Source organism: Electrona antarctica (genome assembly GCF_951216825.1).
Source record: "Electrona antarctica genome assembly, chromosome: 24".
Lineage (NCBI taxonomy): Eukaryota > Metazoa > Chordata > Actinopteri > Myctophiformes > Myctophidae > Electrona > Electrona antarctica.
Window position 1 is genome coordinate 27,051,188 of NC_136803.1, and position 14,434 is coordinate 27,065,621.

The following is a 14,434-nucleotide window of genomic DNA, read 5'->3' on the forward strand; positions in this document are numbered from 1 at the left end:
ATTTTTCAATTCATCATTCCACATCCATTCAGTGGATCGATTGTTAAAGAGGACAACAACAACAATAAGAAGAATATAAGACGACATGCATTCCAATGTCCTCTTCGGTTTATGTAGACCAAAAATACATGAAATACAAATGTTAGAACTGATTGGGAAATATGTTCAGGAACATCTTAAGGGGAAAACAAGTACCCTATGCCTCTATTCTGTTTACTTTGCTTGACGACGTGTTTAGTTAGCATTACATTCGCAACAGCACTTTCGCTTCTACCTCCTCAACGTACTCGAGGGGGAAAAACACAATTGAACATTTTAAACATGGACTTTATTAAAGTACATGTTGACGTATCATGCTCATGTAACCAAACAATGTATATATATTTTTGCATTATGTTATTTATTTTGTATTTATTTTAACGCCACAGTCCACCGAAACAGCGATTTCCAATCACAGTGAATGTACTCTGCTCAAGTGCGTTTTTATGTTTTGTTTACACGGTTTGCTTATTCGTTAAAGGTAAGGCTGTTCCTTTGATCGCATACAAATATAGAATTTAGATTACTGGCGGTTAACCTGTATTAACATTAAGATGTATGTTTTGGTTGCTTGAGACCCTCCCCCCCTCATAGCTACAGATATTTGCATTGAATCTAAACGGGCTTGCTAGATTTGGGTGCTGCATTTGGATAACTGCCTTGTGAATTGATTACCTAATTCGATTATATTTGAAATCTAAGTTGGGAACGAAAGGCATGACTTTGTATACTTGCACAATGAATACATTGCAGATTTCCAAGCGGGTTAGAGCTGATTTGAACGTTTGCCCTGGTGGTGGCGCTATATGAAAGGCCATGGGCGTAGTTCTGGTCCATAGGTCCTTTAGGCTATGGACTGGACCAGAGCTACCATGGACAAAGCCACCAAAATCTCGGTTTTCTGAGCATCAATGTGCTCACTGCTCACCTACTACTGTGTGTTCTCCTCATTAGTATTACATCCCCTCAAAGCTTTGGTCACTTAACTATTCCTAGGCTACTTTCACCTAGAAACCTAGCTCTGGTCCATAGCTCTAATGCGTTGCAACGCATTAGAGCTATGGACCAGAGCTACTAGAAACCCTGATTCACACTGCAATGTTCATCTTTCTGTGGATATTTATAATTTTTGAGTGGTGCAAACCACTCCAACAACCAGCTTTGTCTGTATGTTTGTGTACCTGTGTACGTGTCCGTGCACAGGTATGCAAACCACTCCAACAACCAGCTTTGTATGTTTGTGTACCTGTGTACGTGTCCGTGCACAGGTGAGCATGGTTACCATGGTCACTGACATTACGTCAGACCACAGCTGATCAGGCTATATAAGACCTTACACCACTCAGTTCACACAGGTGTGATTTTTCATGAACCGTTGACTTCCGTTACTTCAACATGCTTTAACTTAAATATGTCTAGCGATCTTAGGACTTGACATGACTCGCTGTGATCAAAGTTCAAAACCTTAACACAGAAATGATTTTACTGCTATTAACCCATTTTGGGCAGGAACCCCTTTTGGTGTTTTAAACATTGTTATAATTTAGCTATTGAAAAATAGCAGATCTACAAGCTCATAGCGCGCCACCAAGTGGCGCGCTACGAGCTTGTAGGTTGCTATTTTTGAAAAATATTTATTTCAGAAAACTGAAGGATTCTTCTGTGGATGGTAGGTTAATACAGAATGTAAGATATCAATTCCGTACTGTAGAAGTCTCCTCCTGTGTGACTGTCCCGCAGCCATGGCTATAGGTATCGCCATTCTGGACTGTGACCTGCTGCTCCACGGGCGAGGACACAAGACTCTGGACCGCTTTGACCTGGACTCTGTCTCCGATCACTTCCTCCTCACCACCTTTGGCTTCCCAAGGGAATTCATACTGTACCTGGTGGAGTTACTCAGAGAGGTGAGTTGATTCCGTTTGACTCCGTTCTCCGGAGTCCTCCTGACTGTGAAGAGTTCTTCACACTCTCTATCGCGGAATAGTGTGAGCTGTTGTACTGTCGGGTCAATTATTATACCCCCATAATAATCATATTTGAACCGGGGACCTGAACCCCTCTGACAAGCTTGGAATTGTAGGAGTTGAGGCATACATTTGACTCGGTTCAATGTGCCTCGCAATGTGAGGTGTAAGTGTTGGAATAGACTAGGGTATGCGCATGCATAAAATGGCATTCCTGCATAACTTCCGGGTATGATGATGTCACGCTCATACCCTCTATTGTTGTTGTCTGTTGGAATTATGAGCATCATTGAACATTTTTTAACAATCTTCAATCAAAAAAAAAAAACTACTGATTTAGAAGGCATTTGTAAGATTGGCGTGCGTGCATGTGTGTGTGTCAGGTTCTGTGCAGGCGTACCCAGCGGTCCAGGGCCATCAGTCCTGAGGTTCAGGTGTTGGCCGCGCTGGGCTTCTACACCTCGGGCTCCTTCCAGACCTCCATGGGAGACGCCATAGGGATCAGCCAGGCGTCCATGTCCAGATGCGTGACCAATGTCACCAGAGCGCTGGTGGAGAAGGCTCCGGAATTTATCACACTTAACCGGTAAAGCAACAAACAGACAAAGAAATATGAACCCCTATTGTCACTGCTATTACCAGTGCCACGTACTTCTTCAATTTCCACCATTGCTATAATTTGAAAGGGGATCAGACAATACAAGACACAAAAAAATAGACATATTTACACATACCAGTACCTGAGATAAGATAGAACATGTGAGCATAGGCTATAGCAGCAGATGTACAGTATACTGTACATTATATACTCATTAGAGATGCTCCGATAATCGGCCAGCGATTAGTGATCGGCCATATCGGCCGATATTCACTCTGATCGGTAATCGGCATTTACCATATCTGGAGAAACTGATCGTTTACTTTACACCATTTAAGTGGTATAAATGTCAATCAGATATATAGTATAACATCGTTTTGCATTTTTGTGACAGGCCTAAACATTCATCCCTTCCTCCCCACACACACAGGAACAGTTTTGACGTGGTTTTTGACATATAATCATTTTGGAAATGTTAACATTTGCAACATTTCACAAGATCATTCAGTATCGGTATCGGACCTATCGGTAATTGTGTCGGCCGATCATGAGAAAAACAATCGGTGATCGGTCCCAAAAAACCTGATCGGAGCATCCCTAATACTCATGACATAATGTCATGCCTATCACACATTCCCTAGCACTAGGGGTGTATATCGTCCCAAAAATCACTATGACGGCAATAAACCAGGCCATAGGATGGTAAATGGGACAGGATCCACACATGCCTGTTGTTCATTTTAAAGCCTTTTCTTCATCAGGGACCCTAGCAGCCGAGATCAGTCTATAGAAGAGTTTCAGAGAGTGGCAGAGGTTCCAGGGGTCCTTGGAGTGCTGGACTGTGTTCAGGTATGTAATGTAATTAATATAATGTATGTATACTATTATATACTATACTATAATGATGGAAACAGAATATATGCCGTTCTTTCTCGTCTTGGTATCCTACGTACTTGTGTCTGTTTCTCTTCTCACCCCTCATGTCTGTCCCTCTTCACCCATCCACTCTCTTTCTCACACATCGTCCAAAACTGTTACTAATTAAAAGTATTAAAAGTAGCAATCTCAAAGCATGTCTCTTCACGCTGCATTTCGAGCTTGTGGATCTGATACTTTGGATGCTTTTGTGTTAGAATATGGAGAATGAGATGAGATGAGAAGGTGGCATCCTTCCTCATCCTCTCCATTCTCTCTGTCCTCTCCCGTTCCAGGTGGCCATCAAAGCTCCCAACAGCGAGGACTCTGCGTACGTCAACAAAAAGGGTTTCCACTCCATCAGCTGTCAGCTGGTGTGCGACGCCAGGGGACTGCTGCTCAGCGCCGAGACCCACTGGCCCGGCGGACTCAAGGACACGGAGGTCCTGGAACGCTCCCACGTCTACAAGACACTGCAGGGAACGGAGGAAGGCTGGCTACTGGGTGAGTCACGGCTTACGCCAGGGGTGGGCAACCGGCGGCCCACCTTCACTTAATGTGGCCCTCAGGTTAATGTTAGAATACTGATATATTATTGATTTCAGCTGTTACAATTCCACAACATGCAAACATGACCTGCTTTAATTACTTCAGTCTAAATTGGTAGCTCATTGCTCAACACAAGTATAATTAAAGGCATTTGAAATTACATAAAAGTAAATTTTCAGGATTCCAATTAAAAAATAGCCAAAAATAATTCAAGATTTCAATTCGAATATAGCAAAAGGCGCGACGCGTTTTGAGCTTGTAGATCGGCTATTTTTGCTACGACAGTAATATATGGCCCTAGGGAGTGAGTGTGGAAATATAGTGGCCCTCTCCATCGTCAAGGTTGCCCACCCCTGGCTTACGCAGAAAGAGGAGAGGGATATTATGGAGAAGTGAAGTCTCTTATCACCGCACAGCTGGCAGACCAAAAATAGTTTCTAAAAAAAGAGCCTTCTCCGAATCCTCATGTAGGTGACCTTCGCTACCCTCTCAAAAAGTGGCTGATGACTCCAGTCACCTGCCCAGAATCCCCGGCGGAGGTCCAGTACAACCTTGCTCATTCCGCCACGCATGAGATCGTGGACAGAACATTCCGGGCCATCCAGACGAGATTCAGATGTCTGGACAGCTGCAAAGGATACCTGCAGGTGCACTATTCTGTCCTATTCTGTTAGAGTTTTTGATTTTATTTCCCTTTGTCAATTAGTTCCATGGACTATTGCTATTAATTACATGAGGATTATGGAATCTCTCCATAATCCTTCAGTCAAGACTCCATCAGACCTCATGTTAACCACTGCTTTAGCCCATTTTGGGCGGGAACCCCTTTTGGTGTTGTAAGCATTATGTACTGCTTTAGCTATTGAAAAATAGCAGATCTACAAGCTACGAGCTTGTAGATCTGAAAAAATTGTGAAAATGTGGCGCACATCTTCAGAGCGAACGTTTTCAACTCAAATCTTTGCTTCTGGGGGGTGCCTGGAACAACATATTTTCAGATGGGGGGTCGGCGGCCAATTACATATATTTTTGGGGGTCCTCCATGAAAATGTTTGAGAATCACTGACATAGAAACATAGGTTTTTCAGAAAACTTGTCAGGATTTAGAAGACATTTTGTAGAATCGTCCTCAGGTGTTAGTGTTCACCATGACCTTCTCCTCCTCCAGTATTCCCCAGAGAAGAGCTCGGACATCCTGCTGGCGTGCTGTGTCCTCCACAACGCCTCCCTGCAGTCCGGACTGGACGCCTGGACGCTGGAGAGGACGGACCCTCTGGAACAACCCGACACGTTGGAGCAGCGTCCCGAAGACAGGGACCCAGAGGCCGAGGCCAGACGGAAGGAGCTCATATTGAATCACTTCACCAGCTGAACTTCCACCGTCTTGGCATTGCAAGCCATGCAATGCATCTGTAATGTTTTGTGTCACTGTAATGCTAATATTTTAAGGTCGGATCAGATTCGGATCAGATTTGCCAGGTGTGTCAGAGACAACGCTTCCGGGTTCGATCCCCTGTGGCAGTTTAAGACACGACTACTGTCAAAGTGCCGTTGAGCAAGAAGTACACATTGATTCCAGCCAAAGAATTACATTTTGCCATGTGTTCCGCAGTAGTATGTGCACAACAGGGGGGGGAGGGGGGGGGATGTACAACATAGAGCCACACACCACCAAGCCACTGAACTGAAATCTGGACGTAAACATTGCAGTCATGTGAACATTGAAATCTACCAATTTATTTAACTTACCACATTTTTGAGGGAAGAAACCCTCTCACAATACTTTTCTTGTAACCACCGCACCCTGACTTCCAGTGCGTCATCCTCTTAAACATTATGTTATAATTTAGCTATTGAAAAATAGCAGATCTACAAGCTCATAGCTCATAGCTTGTAGGTCTGCTATTTTTTAAAATTTGTAAAAATGTGGCGCAAATCTTTGAATATATATTCTTTCTAAGTGAATGTTTTTAACTCGGGTCCAAATGGGTTAGATCAACATCAAATAAATAAAAGGTACACAGTGGCAAGAGTGACTTTTTAGACTCTTTTTATTTTCTACATAACGAAATGACAAACGTTCCGGGCTATGATCCAGCCTTCTTCAGTGTGTGGAGTTGGAAGTTTCTTTTGAAGAGGTGACAAGAGGTGTGCAGGTGCACATCATCACTGCTGATCACTTCGCAAGTTTGCGCGAATGACAGGAGCCGGTGTTGAAACTAAACCTCTTTTTTTTCTCCTTTGCTTTTTGTAAAGTTCCATGGGCCTTAATGACTGCAGTTTCACTTCATTAAAGTTATTCATTTTTTCAACCGAGTGTACATATTTATATATATCTCTGTTAAAAGTTAAAACCGGGAAAGCATTTGTGTCATTTTAGATTTTTGCGTTGGCTATTAAAAAAATATATACATCTGCTATTTTTGATGGAGCCCTTAGAAAAGTGGCTTTAGAAGGCATTCGTAGAATCGGCCTTGGGTCCTAATGGGATATTCGCTACTAAATGGGTGTGTAGAGAGAGAGAGAGAGAGAGAATTACCAAGAGATAATGTGTGTGGTGGTGAGAGAGAGTACTTGTCTGTGGCCCATGTTGTATATTATTCTTCTCACCATCCATGCACTCTATTTCTTACTTAGTCCTCTTCATCCCAAGTGGGACATAAAGGCTTTGACAATCTGCCTCCATCGGGACCCGTCTTGTGCTGCATGTTGTGCCTCCCTCGCCCCAGGGTTCATCTGGTTTTAGCTCGGCCGTCACGGTTCGTCGCCACTGCCGGGTGGTTTTGGGGTCGACCTGGAGTCCTTCTCCCTACTGGGGTGCACTGTATGCGGTTCACTAACCCATTTTGACCTGAGATCAGATTCTAAAAATGTCTTCTACATCCTGACAGTTTTCTGAAAAAGCTATGTTTCTATGTCAGTCGTTCTTCGATTTTTCAAAAATAGCTACGAGCTTGTAGATCTGCTATTTTTCAATAGCTAAAGCATAACATAATGCTAACACCAAAAGGGGTTCCCGCCCAAAATGGGCTAAATAGCCTGGCATGGTAAAGATGGACCACAAACACAGTGTTTTGCTGATGCAGTTTTTTAATATTTTGCTCGATGCTACTCTACGTGACTAGACTACGATACATTAGGGATATATGAGGAAACATGCAGGACTCTTTATACAACATAAATCTGGACCGCAACATGGACCAATACAGTTTCAAAACAGTCACGGTTTGGAGCAGGGGTGGGAAACATACTATTTTTTTTAACTAGTTGATCAGATTGGGCAATTGATTTTGGCCAATTGACTTGATTAAAAGACAACCATTAATAACAATTACTTGATGTGCATAAAATGTTTCTCCAGACAGTCTGAATTTATCTCACCTTCATTATTCATATTAAATTCTTCATCCTTTATTAGGTTTTTATTATTATATTATTGACTTATTCTATCCTATTGGTCTATCTATTTAACAGCCTACATGGTTGTATGTAAAATCATGCCATGTGCCCAAAAAGGTCGCCCATCCCTGATGTGGAGCAACGACGACAAACAAAACAAAAAACAAGTTGAGCACATCACTGGACTGGTGACACAAATCAGGTGCTCCACACCGCGGGTTTTATGTAAAAACTGTTTTGAAACGGTACGTAGCCATTCTTGCAGCCGGGGTCGCTTTACAGTTGGACAGAGCAACCCTTTCTACCTTTACTCCCTCCCATCCTCTTTTCTCTCCATCGCACCCTTCCCTTTCCTCCCCAACCCTTATCTCCTTTCCTAAGCCCCCCCCCTCCCCTCCCCTCCCCTCTTGCCCAGTGGATCCACAGGTTAAGGTTTGTGAATGTGTCACATTACAAAATAACAATGCCCCTATTTACACAATTGCAAGTTACACTGATCATTTATGTACATTTAAGACGCCAAGACAGCTGCAGGGAAAACGTAAAACAAAATAAAAAAAATAACATTTGTAAGGGATATTTTGGTGCAGTGGGCTGTAGTCACACCATGTGTCCAAAGTTGAATGAAACTATCATTTTTGGAACGACAGACACAAAATGTATCTCAAGCTGAAATCGAGAACCGATGGCCTCCGCTCTAGCAACAGAAAACCTTTAAACGATTTGTAAACATTACATTTTTTCAATAAAAGGTCAAAATGTGACTTTTCTTTTTGAGCGTTCTGCTTCCAGATGGAAGAGAAGTCCGATTCGCCTAGAAAGATCGACATCAAAGGAAATCTGACAATTGATCAAATTAAAAAAAGAACAGCAGATTGTTTATCTAAAGGAATGCTTCTGATGTTTGGAATTGGAGGCACCCGTCTCGTGGTGGCGAAACATGCTCGACATTTGCCTGACAGCTGCCCCTGAGAACAACTCTGGTTCAGTTGAAGTTTGAATGACAAAATGTTTATGGAATGATTTAGGTTACTTCTAATGCCAAATAGAGATACTTTCTCCTACACATGGCGAACAGGAGAAAAACAGATGGGGAAAAAGGCTAAAATTGTAAAAAAAAAAAAACCTCAATTACATTCTGTGGCGAAAACTAAGTTTGGGGTGATCTGTGTTGATGGAATGGATTACCCCCCCCCAACTCCCCCCCCCGATTGTCTTTATCAATATATACATACTTTCTACAAAGAGGAATAAATACATCACACTGCTGTCGCGTAAAACCTCACAATAAAAAAAGTCAACGTTTTAAGAGTCTATTGTATATGCCGTGTTGATACATTTGAACATTTTAGCAAATGTGTTCCTTTGATGGGCAAATTCATTAAACACTTTTGTCCATTGCGATTTTGTAATTATAATATGGCTACTTTTGAACAGGCCCTAGGGGTCAATACACTCAGTGCTTTTAACGTTCAATGCAAACATTTCATTCAACTAAATAAATAAGAGTAATGACCTCATTTTCAGACCAGAATTGAGATTATTTTTTTCTCCATATCTATATTACTCAGTACGTTTCAGATCACATGGTCAGCGCAACACTTTAAATGGTGGTCTACTTGGCAGGAATAAAAAGGTGGTTTGAGTGAGTTTTTCAAGCGACAGCAGTCAGACACTGTAATACAGTCACAAGCAGATCACGTAGTAAACATTTAGGACAGTGGTTCTCAACCTGTGGGTCGGAAACCCCGGCAGGGTCCCCATATGACAGGGTTCCCCAATAAATTTTCCCCAAGGGCCATATTTTGACTAGGGTACCAGGCTGGGGGCCGAGTCCACACGCACGAGGTCGAGGTCTTTTCAGGGCAAGACCCCATTTGAAAAGGATGCCCAGTTTGACATGCATAGGCTACTGACCCCCATTTAATGCCATTTATATCTGGGACCCCCTCAAAAAAAATATATATATATATATTTATTTATTTTTTCCAAGGGCCACAAGGGGGCGCTCCGCGGGCCGCAAATGGCCCACGGTTGGGGAACCCTGCCATATGATTTCCCCCCAGATGACAGTAAAGTGACTATTTAAGGACTTTTAAGACCTTTTTTTAATACCTAATTAAAACAAAAGACCATTACTGCATCAAAAGTAATCAAGAAACTATACTATGAAATTGGTCAAACATTGGCCAAATTGTCAAATAATAATATAAGAATAAAAAAATGTGTGAAAATAGCTGATCTGCAAGCTCACAACGCCGTGCAACACGAGGCTTTGTGAGCTTGTGGATCTGCTTGTAGATCTATGGAACCAAGTCAAACAAAATGCACTGGCTTGACTCCTACATCCCAAGTGCTTATCAGGGTCAGGGGTCCCCAGTTCAAACATGATGTTGTGGGGGGGGGGGGGGGGGGGGGTCGCGGCCTAAAAAGGTTGAGAACCAATGGTTTAGGATGCTATGTGATGCCTAATTTATGCTTCATTGCACGATCGATGGCGTTCTGAAAATAGCACATGTGCAAGCTCACAATGTGTCGCGTCTACGGCGCGTCGTGAGCTTGCATTGCGGCCATTGTCAGCCGCGCCGTTGTGCGAGGAAGAATGAATTGGGCTCAAGACTTCAACACGTTGGCAGTGCACGTAGCAGTGCATGTAGCAGTGCACGTATAGCGACACGATGCCTCACCAAGCGGTGAGCTGTTGCATCGCCGTGTTGTTTTTCTTATTTTTTTTTGTCGGCTGTGTAAAAGTTTACATCATAAAAAAAAACGTTTTAAAACAAAAACAAACAAAAAAAACTAAAGCTTCAGTATCTTTCTTTTTTTTTGCATAAATAAATATGCTCTTTTTGATGCTCAGAATATATTATAGTAGTCTCAGTTGTACATTTTGTTTTGTTTCTCCACTTGCGAGATTTGGAATTTATAAAAATAAACCAAGAAAAACAAAATAAAAAGACAATTTAAAAACAACCGAACGCACAAACAAAGTTTAAAAGTCTTTCTTCTTTTTTTTTGGTTGCATAAAATAAATATGCTCTTTTTTTGTGGATGCTGAGAATATATTACATTACATATATATGATTTTTAGATTCAATAAAAAATACCTTTTTTTATACCAGGCTTTCCCAACCGTGGTATGTGGTCTCCTGGCGCGGAAACAGGGCCCCTAAAAATAACTGTGACAAAGTAAAACAGTAGCTATTGAAAAATAGCAGATCTACAAGCTTGTAGCGCGCCACCGAGTGGCGTGCTACGAGCTTGTAGGTCTGCTATTTTTGAAAAATCATGAAAATATTTATTTCAGAAAACACACAGCAGTGTTGGCTGGTAACTGTACCTGTACCCGGATTACAAAAATAAAAACTGTACCCGGACTACAAAAATAAAAACTGTCATCGTTCCAGTGTACAGTATACAGTTGCTTTTTCAAACGTGTGTGTGTGTGTGTGTATGTATTCTGGTTACTGGATTGAGGCAGGTAAGAAGGCACTTCGGGACCAGGTTGAAAATATTTCTTTTTCCTTTTTAAAATGCAGACCTTGCGGCAAAACTCATTCTTCGGAAGTGTCATTTCCCAAAAGACGTCACAATGTCTTCTTCTTTCATGGGCATCTCTTTTTTGTTTGTTTTTTTTAAACTTCACACATTTTCTTGGATATGCCTTTTTTTTCTTTTTTAAATAACGCACGGTAAAAACTGTAAACCAGGCCACTCAAACAAACCCCAATTAACTGACAAATTGATCCGTCATCGATCATTTTACACGTAAAAATAAAACTGCTATACTACAATGCCCCCTTTTTGACGCTGAAGTGTGGGGTCAGTTGGAGAAACAACAGCCGCAGTGCAGAATACAGGACATGTCCACAGGATATGGCGCTCTACGGGAGGCCTGTAGGGTCCCTTGTCTTGTCTTTAAGGAGGGGGGGGGGGGGCTTGGGGTCCAGTACTTGTTGTTTTTTGGGGAGGGCGATCATCTCTCATATTTTGGTCAAGTTGAAAAGTGGTGGCAGTGTTTTGTTGGTGGAGGAGGTGATGGCGGGGGAGACCACGGGCTCCATTTTCGTCACCGCTAAACCCCTTATCCCTAAACTTCTTTGCCTTTTTTGCCTATTTTGGGGAAAAAAGATTTATCGTTCAACTAGCCAATCTACATTGACACGTTGTGAGCTTGCAGACTGGCCATTTTAACTATTCAATTTTTTTTTGCAAATTAGTAAAAAAAAGGCAAAGAAGTTTAGGGATAAGGGGTTTAGCGGTGACGAAAATGGAGCCCCATATGTCCTCTGGGTTGAGGAGTCAGTGTTTCGTTGGTGGAGGAGGTGATGGCGGGGGAGGAGACCACATGTCCTCTGGGTTGAGGAGTCAGTGTTTCGTTGGTGGAGGAGGTGATGGCGGGGGAGGAGACCACATGTCCTCTGGGTTGAGGAGTCAGTGTTTTGTTGGTGGAGGAGGTGATGGCGGGGGGAGACCACATGACCTCTGGGTTGAGGAGTCAGTGTTTTGTTGGTGGAGGAGGTGATGGCGGTGGGGAGACCACATGTCCTCTGGGTTGAGGAGTCAGTGTTTCGTTGGTGGAGGAGGTGATGGCGGTGGGGAGACCACATGTCCTCTGGGTTGAGGAGTCAGTGTTTCGTTGGTGGAGGAGGTGATGGGAGGATGGGTTGAGGAGTCGGGAGGTGTCACTGGGTCACTGGGTCAAAGGAGAGAGGTGCTTGGTCATTGGAGGAGGAGGAGGAGGAGGAGGGGGGACCGGGGTGTCTGTCAGAGATAATCTGTCGCTCCTTCCGTTAGCGTTTCTCTGGGGAGACAGAGAGAAGATGGACAAACTGTCAGATACATGTCGAGACTGTAGAGAGACGAGAGTGTGTGTGTGTGTGTGTGTGTGTGTGTGTGTGTGTGTGTGTGTGTGTGTGTGTGTGTGTGTGTGTGCGTGCGTGCGTGCGTGCGTGCGTGTGTGCACGTTTGCTTGTAAACATGTGCGCATGCATGCCATACACACCTTTTGTGATATTCAGGACCAGTGGTTTGGTTGCTATTGGCATCACCCATGTTGTGGCTGCCCTGGATGTGGGAGTGGCCTGATGATTGGGAGCCCTCCCCCTCTGACGTCACAAAACTCTCCTCCAATGGCGAGCCTTCGTCGTAGAAGAGCAGGCTTCGGGAACGGACTATACGATACACACACAAAACAACACAGACGCTTTATTGATACTATAAAGTCGGCCATCCCACCCATGACCCAAAATAGCATTATAAAACGAAATGTCAGAGGACTGTAAAACAAGGGTCCATCGGTGACTGACTACTGTATCTCTTAAGGTGGCCTTACACTAGCCGATTTTTTTCAATCTGAAATCTGATAGCACCACACACTACAGGATAATCGGAGCGGGGCAGAGCAAATATCAAACATTCTTGATGTTGATCGGGCCGATCCCGATCGCGCTTTGAGCGGTCGGGCACCCCCCGAGCGTCAAAAATGCCCGATTATCGGCTAGTGTAAGGCCACCTTTACTGATGTATTATTCGTTTTATTGTGACTCATTGCTGTATTTCGGTTATGTTCGGCTTTTGTCTGTTTAGCTTATTTAGGTGAGATTTCCTTATAAGCCACTTGACTTAGAGGCTTAAAATGAAATCTCCAATACCAATTTGTGTCAATTGGTATTTTCCATGATGCCATTTTCTTGTTTATTTAAAGCGATCCTAAAACCTGCCAGATTTCCAAAGCTTTTTAAGCAGATTTCCGCAGGAAATAAGGTCTGTGACTAACACGAGCCAAAGAGATTTTCATTTTTGGTGATTATTCTACTGTAGACTGAAAAAAGATTGCAAGATTGAAGTACAGTGCAACCCAGGGTCGTTTCACAAAGTTCAGAGGGTCTAAAGACTGAAGTGATACAATTATCAAACTAATCCACGGCACCCCTGGACTTGCGTCACGGCACCCTATAGGGTGCTACGGCACACACTCTGAGAACCTACTGCTCTATTGAACAAATTAACACACAAACACAGGACTCCGTGCATGACACCTGGAACCAGCACAATGCAAAGAGGACACTGTCCACTTTCATCCTTGCAGATGAAAGGAGTTTCTGTGTGGAGTTTGCATGTTCTCCCCGTGTCCCCTAGGGTAGGTACCCTCACAAAAAACATGCAGTAATCCTGGTCTCTAAACTGCCAGCCGGGGGGCCTGATGGAGGGGAAAGGAACTGGTTGGAATAACGTGTTCCTTCCACGCGCTACGTCCAACCAGGGAAACTCCCCCCTGTCAGGTGTAAAGGAGCAACTTGGACACTCAGGCATGAAGGAAGCATGAGTTCAAGTCCGTTGCTCTCCCCATGTCCCCCATATATGGGGACTAGGTTGGCGGAGGGTGTGTAGAGCCCAGGATCACATTAGATAATTGACACAGGGGTGAAAAATGGGTTACAAAATCGTGGGATAAAAATTTAAAAAGGAGTTGTAAGCGTCAGGCCAACTGATACTTTGCCGTGCGATAGTTCCGCACGACTAAAGCAGGTACACTCAGGAACCAATGTGAGCTTGTTGATCGGCTATTTCCGATGCCTGTACAACATCATCGTCAGCGACCTGTTCAAGTTTGCCTGTCTGACCTGACGTCTCTCGATTATGCTTATGGTGCTAACGGTTTACTCTAACCAATAACCACAACTGAGCAAAACAGATGTTGATCTGTTGCCTGCGGTGTTGACGGCATGCGTTGGGTGGTTTTTTTTCTACACCTACCCTGACTGGTGGTGTAGTCAATGTAGTGGTCCGCCGAGGGACGAGGGGAGGAAGGAGGAGAGGAGGAGGAGGAGGAGAGAGGGGAAGACGAGGAGGAGGAGGACTGAGAAGAGAGGAAGGACAGGGAAGGAAGGCAGGAGGGGGAGAAGGATCCCAGCACCAGAACAAAACACAGCGCCACCATCTGTACAAAGACAGGCATAGCAAC

General features: G+C 43.5%; 2 protein-coding genes across 2 annotated transcripts in view; one reads left to right on the plus strand and one right to left on the minus strand.

Moving 5' to 3' along the window:
• The first annotated feature begins 327 nt into the window (after positions 1-327).
• Positions 328-6,380, plus strand: harbi1 (harbinger transposase derived 1). The gene is made up of 7 exons (XM_079495087.1): positions 328-520; positions 1,780-1,946; positions 2,390-2,592; positions 3,366-3,453; positions 3,816-4,023; positions 4,540-4,715; positions 5,237-6,380. The coding sequence occupies exons 2-7, from the start codon at positions 1,782-1,784 to the stop codon at positions 5,438-5,440; spliced, it is 1,044 nt and encodes a 347-aa protein (XP_079351213.1). The 5' UTR covers positions 328-520; positions 1,780-1,781; the 3' UTR covers positions 5,441-6,380.
• A 724-nt stretch (positions 6,381-7,104) lies between these two features.
• The window catches only part of creb3l1 (cAMP responsive element binding protein 3-like 1), a 76,550-nt gene continuing 69,220 nt past the window's right edge, over positions 7,105-14,434 (minus strand). The window contains exons 11-13 of the mRNA XM_079495097.1: positions 14,227-14,410; positions 12,473-12,641; positions 7,105-12,271 (exon numbers count right to left, since the gene is read on the minus strand). Coding sequence (XP_079351223.1) covers positions 12,235-12,271; positions 12,473-12,641; positions 14,227-14,410 — 390 coding nt within the window. The 3' untranslated portion in view covers positions 7,105-12,234. The remainder of the gene's footprint in view (positions 12,272-12,472; positions 12,642-14,226; positions 14,411-14,434) is intronic.

What these genes read in the sequence shown, in the direction of transcription:
- harbi1 (XM_079495087.1), top strand. Translation starts at nt 1,782, where the DNA reads ATGGCTATAGGTATCGCCATTCTGGACTGTGACCTGCTGCTCCACGGG. An exon ending in GAGTGCTGGACTGTGTTCAG is followed by an intron (nt 3,454 to 3,815) that starts GTATGTAATGTA and finishes CTCCCGTTCCAG; the next exon opens with GTGGCCATCAAAGCTCCCAA. An exon ending in GCTGCAAAGGATACCTGCAG is followed by an intron (nt 4,716 to 5,236) that starts GTGCACTATTCT and finishes CTCCTCCTCCAG; the next exon opens with TATTCCCCAGAGAAGAGCTC.